At 42.3% G+C, this 13,718-nt stretch overlaps 2 protein-coding genes across 2 annotated transcripts; one reads left to right on the top strand and one right to left on the bottom strand.

The window, feature by feature from the left end:
- Positions 1-760: 760 nt before the first annotated feature.
- LOC109776867 (photosystem II reaction center W protein, chloroplastic) lies at positions 761-1,572 on the top strand. Its single transcript, XM_020335534.1, has 2 exons — positions 761-1,042; positions 1,127-1,572. The coding sequence occupies exons 1-2, from the start codon at positions 970-972 to the stop codon at positions 1,447-1,449; spliced, it is 396 nt and encodes a 131-aa protein (XP_020191123.1). The 5' UTR covers positions 761-969; the 3' UTR covers positions 1,450-1,572.
- A 96-nt stretch (positions 1,573-1,668) lies between these two features.
- Positions 1,669-13,669, bottom strand: LOC109776866 (alpha-mannosidase I MNS4). The gene is made up of 17 exons (XM_040404272.3): positions 13,450-13,669; positions 10,740-10,859; positions 10,555-10,647; positions 9,916-10,002; positions 8,894-8,984; positions 6,279-6,334; positions 5,826-5,898; positions 5,605-5,714; positions 5,215-5,265; positions 4,898-4,986; positions 4,523-4,604; positions 4,327-4,440; positions 4,040-4,119; positions 3,665-3,800; positions 3,085-3,155; positions 2,783-2,999; positions 1,669-2,299 (listed from the first exon to the last, which is right to left on the bottom strand). The coding sequence occupies exons 1-17, from the start codon at positions 13,588-13,590 to the stop codon at positions 1,901-1,903; spliced, it is 2,010 nt and encodes a 669-aa protein (XP_040260206.1). The 5' UTR covers positions 13,591-13,669; the 3' UTR covers positions 1,669-1,900.
- Between the last annotated feature and the right edge of the window lie 49 nt (positions 13,670-13,718).

Genomic DNA, 13,718 nt, shown 5'->3' with positions numbered 1-13,718 from the left:
ACCAAAGCCATCCTTTGTGTTTGACGATGTACCTCGTGGCATGGCCGCCGATTTGGTTAAATTCATTTGTCTAATGGAATGCAATGTGTTCCAGTTAAAAAGACAGATATAAACGAGTTTAGTGACCCAAATATATTAGGAGTTTAGCTGGGTGGCTGAGTTAAACAAGTTTAGTAAATTAGGATGTGGGGGTCGTTTCGTTTGATTCCTAGCCATACTTTGTCGCATATTGAATAGGTGTTTGGTTCAAGTCACATATTAGATAAGATTCTTTTTGTGAAAAATAAACCCGGCATGCCATATGTACAAAAACGTGAGAATATTTTCTTAGGCAATCCGTAGTGTGGCCAAGAGTTTGTGAACCTAAAGTTAGACATGATTAGCAAAATTTGAGTGGCAAACTATGTCAAAATTAGCCTCAAACCAAACAGGCCCGTAATTTAAGAGTTCAATGACCGTCTAAAAGAAGTTGAGCAAGTTGGGTAGCCCATAAGCTAAGTGTAATTTATATGCACATACTGTATATGTAAGTTTTATATAATACATCGAAATGAAACAAGTGGGGCCAAAACTTCCCATAGCCGGGCTAGAGAATTAGCATCGGGACAACAAGCGATTAATTAATCAATATGGCAAAAATTCCTACAACATGCGATTTCTCCTCTCGAAATACCAGTACCACTCAGCTAAACTAGAGTCGCTGTGCAGGCGTCCACTTATTTTCATCGGAGAATCTGCTGGTCCACGCGGCAAGCTCTGATTGGCCACGACAGGATAGCCAATCTCCCGCCTCACCCAATCCTGGTGGTGCCAAGCGATCCGCGGCCTCGCTTATTGTCGATATTTTCACACATCGCCTTATTAAGGAAACACCCTGCGGACCAGCACACGCTAGCCAAGCAAGACCCGAGCAAGCCACACTCTCCAGCACCAGCAGGCCGGCGGCAAGCAGCGCAAGCACAGCAGCAAATGGCTACCATCAGCGCCGCCGCGGCGACCACCGTCGTCGCCCGTGCCGCCATCGCCAGGCCGCAGGCCCTAGGTACGTAGCCGCTACGTGCCACTGAGCGTGTGTGTGTTCCATGTGCAGCCCAAGCATGAGCTGACATGCCGATTAACCGTGCAGGTCTGCCCCAGCTGAGGACGAGGAGCGAGAGGGTGAGGTGCAGCTACTCCAAGGACGCCAAGGAGGCGACCCCGGCGGCCGCCGTCCGCGGGGCCGGCGCGTCCCTGCTCGCCGCGGCGGGCGCGGTGACCGCGTCCGCGGGGCCGGCGCTCGCTCTGGTCGACGAGCGGATGTCGACGGAGGGCACCGGGCTCAGCCTGGGGCTGAGCAACAACCTGCTGGGGTGGATCCTCCTGGGCGTCTTCGGCCTCATCTGGTCGCTCTACACCGTCTACACCTCCGGCCTCGACGAGGACGAGGAGTCCGGCGGCCTCTCGCTCTAAGCCATAGTCTTCTCGTCGTCTCATGTAATCCGCTCGCGAGCATCGCCATGATCGGTGTAATGTAATTCCAGAGATGGATATTTGTATCTAAGCGTTTCCATTCTGAGAGATGTTTCGCCGTCAGATGGTTTGCATGCCCCCCTTGGAGACTCTCCGTCTCGCGACTTGGATGAATAAAACATCCAAGGGAAATTTCACGCACGCACAGATAGGCCCGAGTTCTCAGTAAAATTGCTGATCTGTGATGGTATGTGCCATTTTGGCCATATAGGTCCTTTGCTTCTAGTGTACATAACTTTACATCAGCTATTTGATCAGAACCATATAACTGAACATATATCGGATCACTGCAACAGAATATACCTTTTTGATCTACAACAAAATCTGTTAACGAATGTTGATTCTCAAGGTGCTCCAAGTTAGGTGGAAGAACTGGTGCCTACTCTAATGGTCAGCTGGTACTATCTTCAATATGATCGTCCTGAGATGCAATCTCTTCAGCAGTAACTTCTATCTGTTCAGAGATGCTTAAGGTGTCTTCGGAAAAAAATTCAGTGTTTCCTTCGGACGAGCCACCAGTAGCATCAGTAACTTCTATTGGCTCAGAATCGCCTGTTACCACAATATTTTCAAGGTGTTGAGCTCTTGAACTGGTTTTCAAAGGCTCGTCAGGAGGGCTTGTGGCTGGATGAGAGATCAATATTACAGAACTTGATTGAATCTGGACACTGGATTGGTCCGCATAAGATTCATCGGGGTGCTCATGACTTCTAGAATTCTGCGTGTTATCCTGTTCGTCATGGTATGATATGCCAAGTTTCTGTGCATGACTCAATCCTGGACAAACTCCCTAGCAAAAAGAAATATTGCAGTCAGCGAAGAAAAACGCACCTTCAACTTCAAACCAACATGTATACTAGATCGAAGTGACAAAAGATCTTAAAAGATCCGCTTGGTAAGTGTGGTATTCCTGTAGAATAGCACAAGTACCATAATAAACCATAAAATAAGGCCGACCATCTTTAGTTCTTACATATTGAACACTCGAACGCAACACCAGATTAACACGGAAACCATGCATGGCATTCCAAAGTCCACTCCTAAACTACTCAGACAAAATATACATTCCACTGTTCAATCTCATCTTTCCTCACCTAGTGAAGGACCGGTAACAAGTGGGACGTTAATAACACAATTAAATATGCTCCATGCAAACAATTAATATATCATTATAGCAGATTCAATTTAAACATGCTCCATTATCGTCCATTTTCTTTCTGCAGGGCAGAGAAGGTGCCTAAGAAAAGTTAATCAGAAATGCAGTAGAGCATACCTTGATGTAACTTCTTGTTGTGAACAAAACATTGGACAATGAATTTTGACTGGAAACAGTCCGTCTTTCATCAAACTGGGCACAGTTAGCACTTTGCTGTATACTGGAACCATCACCACTGCTGTAGCCACGGTCTCCAAAATGAAGGCAATGCTCATCTACCAAGGTTATTTCGGGAGTAGCAGGTAACAAATGGCCTTCTGTGCTGAATATGTATCTGCAGAGTCAACGATACATGGTAAGTTGGAATGTTACATCTGAATAAGCAACTGAACTCAATAACTCCACAGAGTCGTACTTACTTATATGGCCCATTTTCAACAATGTTATCAGGGCCTACAGCTAAATCAAAAAGAAGCCAGAGATATTTTACCTGCAATGTGTTCGTAGTTAGATTTAACTGGTACAGACATGAAAGACATGAAATGACTGTTTTTTAATTCATGTCAAGCATTCATACATATTATGATTCGGGAGAAGGGCCCGAGGAAATATAACATGCACATAAATTTTAGGAGACAAAGTAGATGATTATATTTCGTAGTTCGCCAGATCTAATCATAAATGTTAGGGTCTAGAGAAGAGATTGTTTTGAAGTTTATGGTTCACTCTCGTGTTAGTAGACTAAGATACCCTACAAGAAAAATGACTAAATGTTTAGAACTGGTGAAGAAATATAAGAGCATTTAGATCACTACTTTAGTGATCTAAACGCTCTTATATTTCTTTACAGAGGAAGTACTAAGTAGTTACCCATACGCATGCTAATCTCATTTGTAACAAACTGATCTAGGTGATGTGTGGCGCTGGTCCACGAAAAAAATCATGCCAGCATTTCATCGGCAAAGAATATACTGCATATTTTGATATAAAATTACTTGCCGTTTCTGCAAGGAAAAAACTCTCCATGTGGTCATCCTGCTTGTGGGTTTCCACATCTGAAATGTGGCAGTAGCCACAAGGACATTTAGCAGCATATTGAAGGCTTGCTAGTATATCCCTTCCAACATCAAGGTACCTGCAAATTTTTCATGGTAACAAAGTTATAGTTTTGCACTTAACTAAAAATCAACTGGTTCCCATCAGTATTAGCGAAGGTGAACACTTCTTTTGTCGACATCAGCATCACATAAAAGAATCATACATGAAAAGCTTCACTCAGGTCTCATGTCCCTTCAAGTGGTAAGAGCAACTGAATCTAAAAGATTGGTCTGTTTACACAAGAACAAACTATATCTTACTTGCAAAGAAACACACCTATAATCTCTGGTAGCCTTGAATAGCCAATATGTGCTTTCAATCAACTCAGGCCGCAGCGGGTAGCTCCTTTGTCCGTTCTATGAAACATTGGAACATATGAAATGGTGAAAATAAGAAAGTGGTAAATACTCTCATTTCATACAGTTTTGCTACGACCATATTTGTCTTTTAGAGTTGATAATTCCATTTGAAGTTCAAGGCTTGCGGTGTATCCGGCCAGAAGATTTGAGGACCAAAAATTATTAACCCATAAACGTATAAAATTTATTCAGTTACTCCATTACCTGAACAGTGGATGTAGCAAGATTAAACCCTTCTGGAGTGAACCCATATTTTTGCCAGACGCTAAAGAAGGCAGCATGTGTTCGAATGGCAGGATCGACATCTCCAGCTAAAACCTTAAATCTAAGTAGCATAAGCAATTATCTAAAATATGTGCTGCAGAGCTGGTATATGTTCTGATATATGAAGAACCCAAACCTGAAGTCCTGGCCAGAATGCCTGCAGACTATTGAATAGTGGCCAAACAGTAGCACCAGAATTCATATTTACCTCAATATACCTAACATGGAATTTTGAAAATTAGACATCAAACTTGAACATTCAACAGGAAACAGCTGAAAAACTTACAATAGCATGAAAACATAAACTATCTGACCGTATATGCTGAGCAAGAAAAACATGATTGAACTTATGTAGTTGTACGTTACAGTTTCATGTTATAGAGATCAAATTCCAACTTTGACCTTTAAAAAATACAACCTTGCAAAATGACCAAATATCCTCAAACAATGACATGATACTGGGACTTAACAGTGTTGAATACGATTTAAAAAGTAGTAATAGCATTTTTACCAAGGATCATGGTGGAGGTAGTGCATGGCAGCCTTGTAAGCCTCTTGAAATACATACAAGTATTCTTCATCTCCGAACAATAAATATGCCTGTTGATACAAAATAATAACTATTAAAATCCATGGTAGGGAGGTCAAGAAATAGATTAAGAGAGAACCAACTAGATGATGAGCAGGGTTTTTGTCAAGCTATAGAATAAACATGTATCAAGGATTATTCAAAAATATCTGGCACACCTATCTTATTACATTCGATCGTACAATACTTTTTCCAAAAAACAAATATCTATGTTCTATATTATTTAGAGTTTTGGACACCTTCAGAACATATTCGTAGAACGAGTCGATGCTTGTGCCGATTCCTGCATCCTGCATGATGGTAATGGTGAATCTCTTCAGAAACTAAGAATGCAAAGGGAAAAAATTGAAAGTAATTATTTTGGTATTGTTAGCACGGCCCCCAGACAAGCAAAAGCGACGATACAACGCAGAACAAACATGTTTCCACTCCACTGGCGTGACCAGTATCAATTTAATAAATAGACATAGTGAGTAGCATGGGACATGGTATTTATCCCAGACAGTGGTGCATGCCTACAGAAATGCCATGAGCTAGCTTCTTGTACACCAAAGAGTTGTACGGCAAGAGAGTGCAGAAAAATACATTTGGTGGCTCAAAAAGTGTCATACGAGGACAACAATTAATACCTTTTGTGTCCATTCACCAGTAAAGACATTTATATGGGCACCGACAAGGTTGAGTTTCGACCTGCGTGCCCATATCCCACGCACTGAATTTTTTGCAACTTGCTCAAAAACTGCGATAGGAGGAGTAGCAAATTTAACAAAGAATGATATAATGCACTAACAATAAGAAAGCGATACTACAAGATCAAAGCGCAACACTGATTCATATTGCCAATACTGACCAGTGTTATTAGTCAACCGACTCAAGACACCGAACTCCAATGTCAAAGTGCCGCCACCAGCCGTCGATGTTATCTGGAGTAACATCCAGATGTCAACAACAAATCTAATGTATGTTCATGTCCACTTAATAGCCAGGTAACTTGCTCGCGCTAGTTACAAGCATGAATACGAGAGATTAAGCAGGACATATGTGATGGTATTTATCGTCAAAAATTACTGAACATGAGCAGAGGAAATTCAAAAGTGATATAGAGGATTAGATGACACTCAGGTAATATGTTTAATGGTTACAAAATCAGTAGAATAACCATTCCAAAATTACTGAAGCAAAATGCATAAGCATTTTGGAACTCTCAGCAAATCTCAACATTATCGGTAATTAACATGATTCTAGAGACGTTTCTCTTTGCAAAACTTTACAGCCAGCAAAAGGGAAGAAGAAAGAAGCTTGCCTTGCTTTCATCATCATCGACTCCATACAATAAATTAACAGATCCAAATGGAATACCTACAAGACAAATTGCACTAGTTAGGCAAACAATAGGAAATCAGAACACAATAAGAACTAAGAAACTTGAAAAGCCTTTTTGTTAAATCAATCATAAATGAGTGACTTGCATTCGTAAGGTGGCCTCGGAGGAGTTTGGAGTGTCTAGGGGAAGGAGAAGCGAAGATAAGGATACCTGGTGGTGGAATGACGATGTCCAGAAGGCGATTAAAGAGAAGAAAGATTGCTTCAGACGCCTATACCTGGATAGGAGTGCAGACAACATAGAGAAGTACAAGATGGCGAAGAAGGCTGCAAAGCGAGCTGTTGGTGAAGCAAGGGGTCGGGCATACGAGGACCTCTACCAACGGTTAGGCACGAAGGAAGGCGAAAGGGACATCTATAAGATGGCCAAGATCCGAGAGAGGAAGACAAGGGATATTGGCCAAGTCAAATGCATCAAGGACGGGGCAGGCCAACTCTTGGTGAAGGACGAGGAGATTAAGCATAGATGGCGGGAGTACTTCGACAAGTTGTTCAATGGGGAGAATGAGAGTTCTACCATTGAATTGGACGACTCCTTTGATGAGACCAGCATGCGTTTTGTGCGGCGAATCCAGGAGTCCGAGGTCAAGGAGGCTTTAAAAAGGATGAAAGGAGGCAAGGCAATGGGCCCTGATTGTATCCCCATTGAGGTGTGGAAAGGTCTCGGGGACATAGCGATAGTATGGCTAACCAAGCTTTTCAACCTCATTTTTCGGGCAAACAAGATGCCAGAAGAATGGAGACGGAGTATATTAGTACCAATCTTCAAGAACAAGGGGGATGTTCAGAGTTGTACTAATTACCGTGGAATTAAGCTGATGAGCCATACAATGAAGCTATGGGAGAGAGTCATTGAGCACCGCTTAAGAAGAATGACAAGCGTGACCAAAAATCAGTTTGGTTTCATGCCTGGGAGGTCGACCATGGAAGCCATTTTCTTGGTACGACAACTTATGGAGAGATATAGGGAGCAAAGAAGGACTTGCATATGGTGTTCATTGACTTGGAGAAGGCCTATGATAAGATATCGCGGAATGTCATGTGGTGGGCCTTGGAGAAACACAAAGTCCCAGCAAAGTACATTACCCTCACCAAGGACAAGTACGATAATGCTGTGACAAGTGTTTGAACAAGTGATGTCGACACTAATGACTTCTCGATTAAGATAGGACTGCATCAGGGGTCAGCTTTGAGCCCTTATCTTTTTGCATTAGTGATGGATGAGGTCACAAGGGATATACAAGGAGATATCCCATGGTGTATGCTCTTTGCGGATGATGTGGTGCTAGTTGACGATGGTCGGGCGGGGGTACATAGGAAGTTAGAGTTATGGAGACAAACCTTGGAATCGAAAGGGTTTAGGCTTAGTAGAACTAAAACCGAGTACATGATGTGCGGTTTCAGTACTACTAGGTGTGAGGAGGAGGTTAGCCTTGATGGCCAGGTGGTACCCCAGAAGGACACCTTTCGGTTTTTGGGGTCAATGCTGCAGGAGGATGGGGGTATTGATGAAGATGTGAACCATCGAATCAAAGCCGGATGGATGAAGTGGTGCCAAGCTTCTGGCATTCTCTGTGACAAGAGAGTGCCACAAAAGCTAAAAGGCAAGTTCTACAGGACGGCGGTTCGACCCGCAATGTTGTATGGCGCCGAGTGTTGGCCGACTAAAAGGCGACATGTTCAACAGTTAGGTGTGGCGGAGATGCGTATGTTGAGATGGATGTGTGGCCGCACGAGGAAGGATCGAATCCGAAATGATGATATACGAGATAGAGTTGGGGTAGCACCAATTGAAGAGAAGCTTGTCCAACATCGTCTGAGATGGTTTGGGCATATTCAGCGCAGAGGCCTCTAGAAGCTCCAGTGCATAGCGGACGGCTAAAGCATGTGGAGAATGTCAAGAGAGGGCGGGGTAGACCGAATTTGACATGGGAGGAGTCCGTTAAGAGAGACATGAAGGATTGGAGTATCACCAAAGAGCGAGCTATGGACAGGGGTGCGTGGAAGCTTGCTATCCATGTGCCAAAGCCATGAGTTGGTTGCGGGATCTTATGGGTTTCACCTCTAGCCTACCCCAACTTGTTTGGGACTAAAGGCTTTGTTGTTGTTGTTATTGTTGTTGTTGCATGATAAATGAGTGAGCGAGAGATGCAAGGGGAAATTTCTTATCCAAACCAATTTGGTATATGTTTCTACCTGTGGCCATCGAAAGTGGCATTAAACACCAGTGATGCGGTGAAACCGGTTCAACAACAGCCAAACTCCAGTGGCAAATCCAGCATGTTGCCAAGTCACATATAAGATATTTTCCTTTTTATAAATTTGTGAAGTGTGTGTGCATGCTCGCATTATGTGTGCCTTCCATGTGTTTTCACATGTATGTGAGTGCGTATTGTTAAAATGAACATGATTTCCCTTGTAATTAGGTCTAGTACCACCACCCTGGCCAGTGAAAAATAATCCAATGTCTGGTGTACTGATGGGATACATAACATATTCCATTACAAAAAGATACAAATAGACAAAGTAGTGAACCTGTAGGAGTGTCAAATGCAGGTAACAACCTCTGGGCCAAGTCAACGGACAAATGAAGTAACTGATCATCATAAGACTCGATCTTCATACCCTGTCAATGAATAGTTAATACTGGAATACTTGAGCCATATCTATGTTCAGTTTTTTTGCAAAACAAAATAAAATAAGTAAAATTTCAGTCATTCAAACTGATGCAGATATTTATTGGTAGATCGCAGCACTTGAAGCCATGCATGTGATGACAAAAAGAAGTTGTATATATACTTTCTCCACAAGGCATGTTTCACACGCTGTCATGCTTCTTTGTGCTCCAACACTTAGAAATATGTATCCATTTATGGTCACACTTTTGTAGTTCAGACTGAGAAAGTTAAAGTGGAAGCATTATCTAACCTTGTTACATTTTTACTGGTTTCATATCGTATTGACTCTGCACACTTGATAGTTGAACAAATAAGGTGAACAGAGTTTAGTATGATGAGGCGTTCTTTGGTCACTTTCTCCTCTTTTTACAGTGGGTTATTTTTCTTTTTAATGAAAACATTTTCTTCCTTACATGTGGGTGCTTTTAGTGAAACGTGGCAAACTAAAGAAAAAAACTGACACGTGACCACGCCTATTACTTAATGCATCACATTCAGCCATTGTAATATTACAAAATAATCTCAAACAAAAAACAGAAGTGTTGAAACTGGGATACAGATGGTCTAGAGGGACTAAAACTAAAATACTCCGCATGGTTATTCCCAAGTAATAAGTTACAGTTTGGTGTCAAAAGTAGGCATACATATTATCAATATGGTCTTGCAAATTTCAGTTCAAAAAAATGGTCTTACATTAGTAGCTTTGTTTTGCACCACAGCTGCTGCTTCAGTAAGATTTTTATGCTGTACTAAAGTATATATTATAGTTTATATCTATAAGTGTATACTTTTCATGTCATACTAAAAGTGATGTTATCAGGGAATAGGTAAGAACATAAACAGTCACAGCAAAGATGAGATAGGATCGAGTAGACATACAGTGGCATAGTCACTGGCAATCAGGTGAGCTGATAACAGACCCCCAAGTATACGTATATTGGTTTCAAAAACTGAGACAGTTTTGTTCTGCATGCACAGAGGAAACATGATTACTCAAATGGTGTGAGTTCTAAACAACAATCAAGTGTTAATAAACAGAATCATAAATGCCATAAGGAAGAAACATTCTGATTTGTACATGCTGAAATTCAGACGAAAAAACAAGTACGCTAAGTAAAAGTAGAACAATCAAATATAACGAATTAACGGGGTACCTACATAATAGATATGGTATGTTTTTCATAATCAAATTGCAATGCCCCAAAAAGGGCATGCTACTTCACAGCACACTGATATGTTTTACATAATCAGAATGCAAGGCTCCAAAAAGGGTATTGCTACTTCATGTCATCATTTGCGGAGTAGATCAACAAATTCATTGAGATAATAATAATTTAATCAGCAAGCAGTTGTTTCGCTGCCCAGCAGAAATTAAGATATGAGAGTACTTCATTTTCTTTGCTATTTACTGGATGCATTTTCTTAACTCAGAAACTAACAAGCAAAGAATAAAATGCATTTAGTTAGATCTGTAATTAGTGAAACCAGATTCACTAAATGTCACTCATGTTTACTTACGATATCAAAGCGGACGTTCTTACCAACCCACTCCACACCAGCAGCAAATCTCTCCTTATCACCTAGTAAAGCCAGAGTATCCAAAGAGTCGATCTGTTCAACAATGTTTGTTCGTGATTAATGATAATCCACTAACGTAACAGATGTTTGCAAAAATAGTGAGGAACCAGTTTGCTAGTTCTTACAAGAGTAAGTGCATAACCACCAAGGGAGTCTTCCCCTTGACAACTCAACGGTCGCAACTCATCAAGTGGAAAAGCATGTTGCATGTACCCATCAAATGCATGATAAAACATATCTTTCACCTGCATAAAAATATATACTTCTCTCTGTTAGCATTTCAACAAAGTTTAGGTCAATACAGGGCATTAAAAACTATGCTAGCTTGTTCTTATCTATACCACCCAAACGGGCAGATCCAATTCATCACGGCCATCAAACCATGTCAATCCAACAACCTAGATTGCTCCAATGGTGAGCTTTCAACATGTTTGGCGTGCAAATAATATTATACCAAATATCAACGCATGTGCTAATCACATAATTAACACCTAACTATATACTACCTATCAGTATTGATGTGCATTAATTTTCTCCTAATATCAACGTGCATTGCACGTGGACATTTACTAGTGCCATTTAGAGACTCTCGAGTTATTGCCACTACTGCCGGCCAAGGTAATATACTGTTACAAACATGATCGGTTAACAAGTTAATACGCGATGTTATCTTGGTTGAGTACAAGAGTAAGACATATACTTGGAATCCTGGATAAATCAGATAACTGAACTGGCCTAAGCTGCAACTCGTAAAAAATGAGCTATAACTTGGATTATACCCCATATCCTGCCATTGGGAACATCATCAGAATGTGCCTCGCACAAGGCACAAAGAATTCAGAGCCTTACCCCAGAAATGCTTCATTACAAGATAAATTTAAGAAGGCATGGAAAAAAGAAAGTGAAGTCTTTTTCTCAAAACAAGGCAACCTCAAAAGCACCAGAAAGTTGAGGCAACTTGAGGCCCAAAAATGGTGTGGTCCAGTGAAATTCATAAAATGATCCGTCCAGTAAAATTCAATGGACATGCTCACAAGAGTGCCTTTGTAATTTGTAATTGGGATAGGGTGTAGGGACAGTTGCTTCAAGTCCTAAACGGTACCTCTGATGACACAATCTTTATAACTAATAGCATGTGCCAGTGTGTATCGGGAATGCCAAATCCAAAACTGAGCTGTGGTCTTTTTTTTCACTCAAATCTATATCTATATCCATACCTACTAATAAAGGGAGGTGATATTCTTGGTTTGGTACCAAATTTTCTTACATTTATTTGTCCGCCATACTGGTTTCGTCCACTTTCATTTTCTATTTTTGTTTCGTCCGCTCGCTTCGCCATATACATGCACGTCGATCTATCCACAGCTGGCCCCTGGGCCGCGCGCAGTTTTCACATCGACCGAGTTGGTAGCTGGGATAGCACGGAAGTAGCAAAAAAATCGTTGCGGGTGGGGTTCGAACTCACGAACTTGCCTCCTATCCTAACCGCTGCAGCTACCTGAGCCAGCTAATGCTCGTGGTAGAGAGCTGGTTCATTAGAAAATTAAATAATACCACCTCGCTCCTGTACATAAAACTTCACCAATTTATATACAACGATGAGTTACGTCAACATCAGCAAGCCACCTAGATAAGAGGGTAAAGTGTGGCTCATTTATTCTAGGAACAAAGGAAAAGGGAAGAAAGAAAGACCCGAAGGAGAAATTAACTCCACAAATTGTGATGCCCAATGAAGTCCACAAATTGTGATGCGTGGCTGCACAGGCCAATGAAAGAAAAGAAATAAAGACACGATGGTGAAATAGAAAAGAAAGAAAGACCTGATGGAGAAATTAACTCCAAAATTGTAATGTGTGGCTGCACATTGCCAATAAAAAAAAACAGATGAAGAAATTAACTCCACAAACTGTGATGCGTGGCTGCACATGCCAACAAAAAATAAAAGGACCCGATGAAGAAATTAGCTCCACAAATTGTGATACGTGGTTGCACATGCCAATAAAAAAAAGATAAAGACCTGATAATGGCCACAACATTGTGGGAAGGTCTCAGTGGACATGCAATTAATAATGCGTCGTCAATATACATCTCTGCTAGACCTCGGCGTGCGAACTCCTACTACCGTCGGGTGTCACCATTTGGGTGTTGTCGTGTTGCGCTGGTGGACGTTTTGGTGGACACCTCCCTGCCTCCGGGTGGCACCGTTCGAATGTTGTCATGCCGTGCTGATGGACATTTTGAAAGACGCGCCAATTATCTCTCCCAGTGCATCGCACGGGCACGTTTGCTAGTAAGCTTAAATAGCAGACATGCTCACAAGCACAATCGAACAATGATAAAGGTTCCAGCAATACTGATGAATCTCCAAAAAAATGCGCGCTGACAGGAACAATAACAGTGCCTTATGGCATCTCACATCAGGCATGAAAAGACCAAAAGTGACGGTCATATGATACAGCTCTCAAATATGGTGGTTTCATGTGGTTTACTCCGCCCCAAGTAGTGAACTCTTGAAAGTCGATTCCTACAACACACGTTCTCCTGGAACAAACAGTGGGTGCGACGGAAGCCAGGAATTAACAATTTTTCCATGAATAAACTGTAGGGTGCGGCAAAAGACATGAATCTAACAATTTAACTAGTCAAACCAAGTAAGGTGGTCGATCCGAGGAGCCTAGCACCAGATTACCAAACCAGCTAGCAATCGAACTGAAGCAAACGACACCATTCAGCAAGCCACAGGGAGCCGAACTGTAATGGAATCACGGAACTAGCTATACTAAGCTAGGACGGGCTGCGGCTAGGAGCGGCGGATCTGAGGGAGGGGCGGGGTACCTCGTCGCGTAGCAGGCGCGCCTCGGAAGGCGTGACGCCGTCTGCGACGGCGGCGCCGGGGAGCAGAGCGGCCGCGAGGATGGCGGCGGAGAGGCAGAGGAGGGGGGAGGCGCGGCCTTGGCGCCGCATCGGCTGCATCATGTTCGAGTTTGGGGACCGGCCCGAGAGACGAGGGGGAGCCCGGGAGGAGGGAGATAGGACTGCCACTGCCAGGACAGGGTACTCCGTCTCCAGGAGACGTGTTTCTTTTTTTAAGATACGAGGAGACG

This window comes from Aegilops tauschii, chromosome 3, assembly GCF_002575655.3.
Source record: "Aegilops tauschii subsp. strangulata cultivar AL8/78 chromosome 3, Aet v6.0, whole genome shotgun sequence".
Lineage (NCBI taxonomy): Eukaryota > Viridiplantae > Streptophyta > Magnoliopsida > Poales > Poaceae > Aegilops > Aegilops tauschii.
Note: the sequence above shows the minus strand (reverse complement) of the source record. Positions and strands in the feature narration are given on the sequence as shown.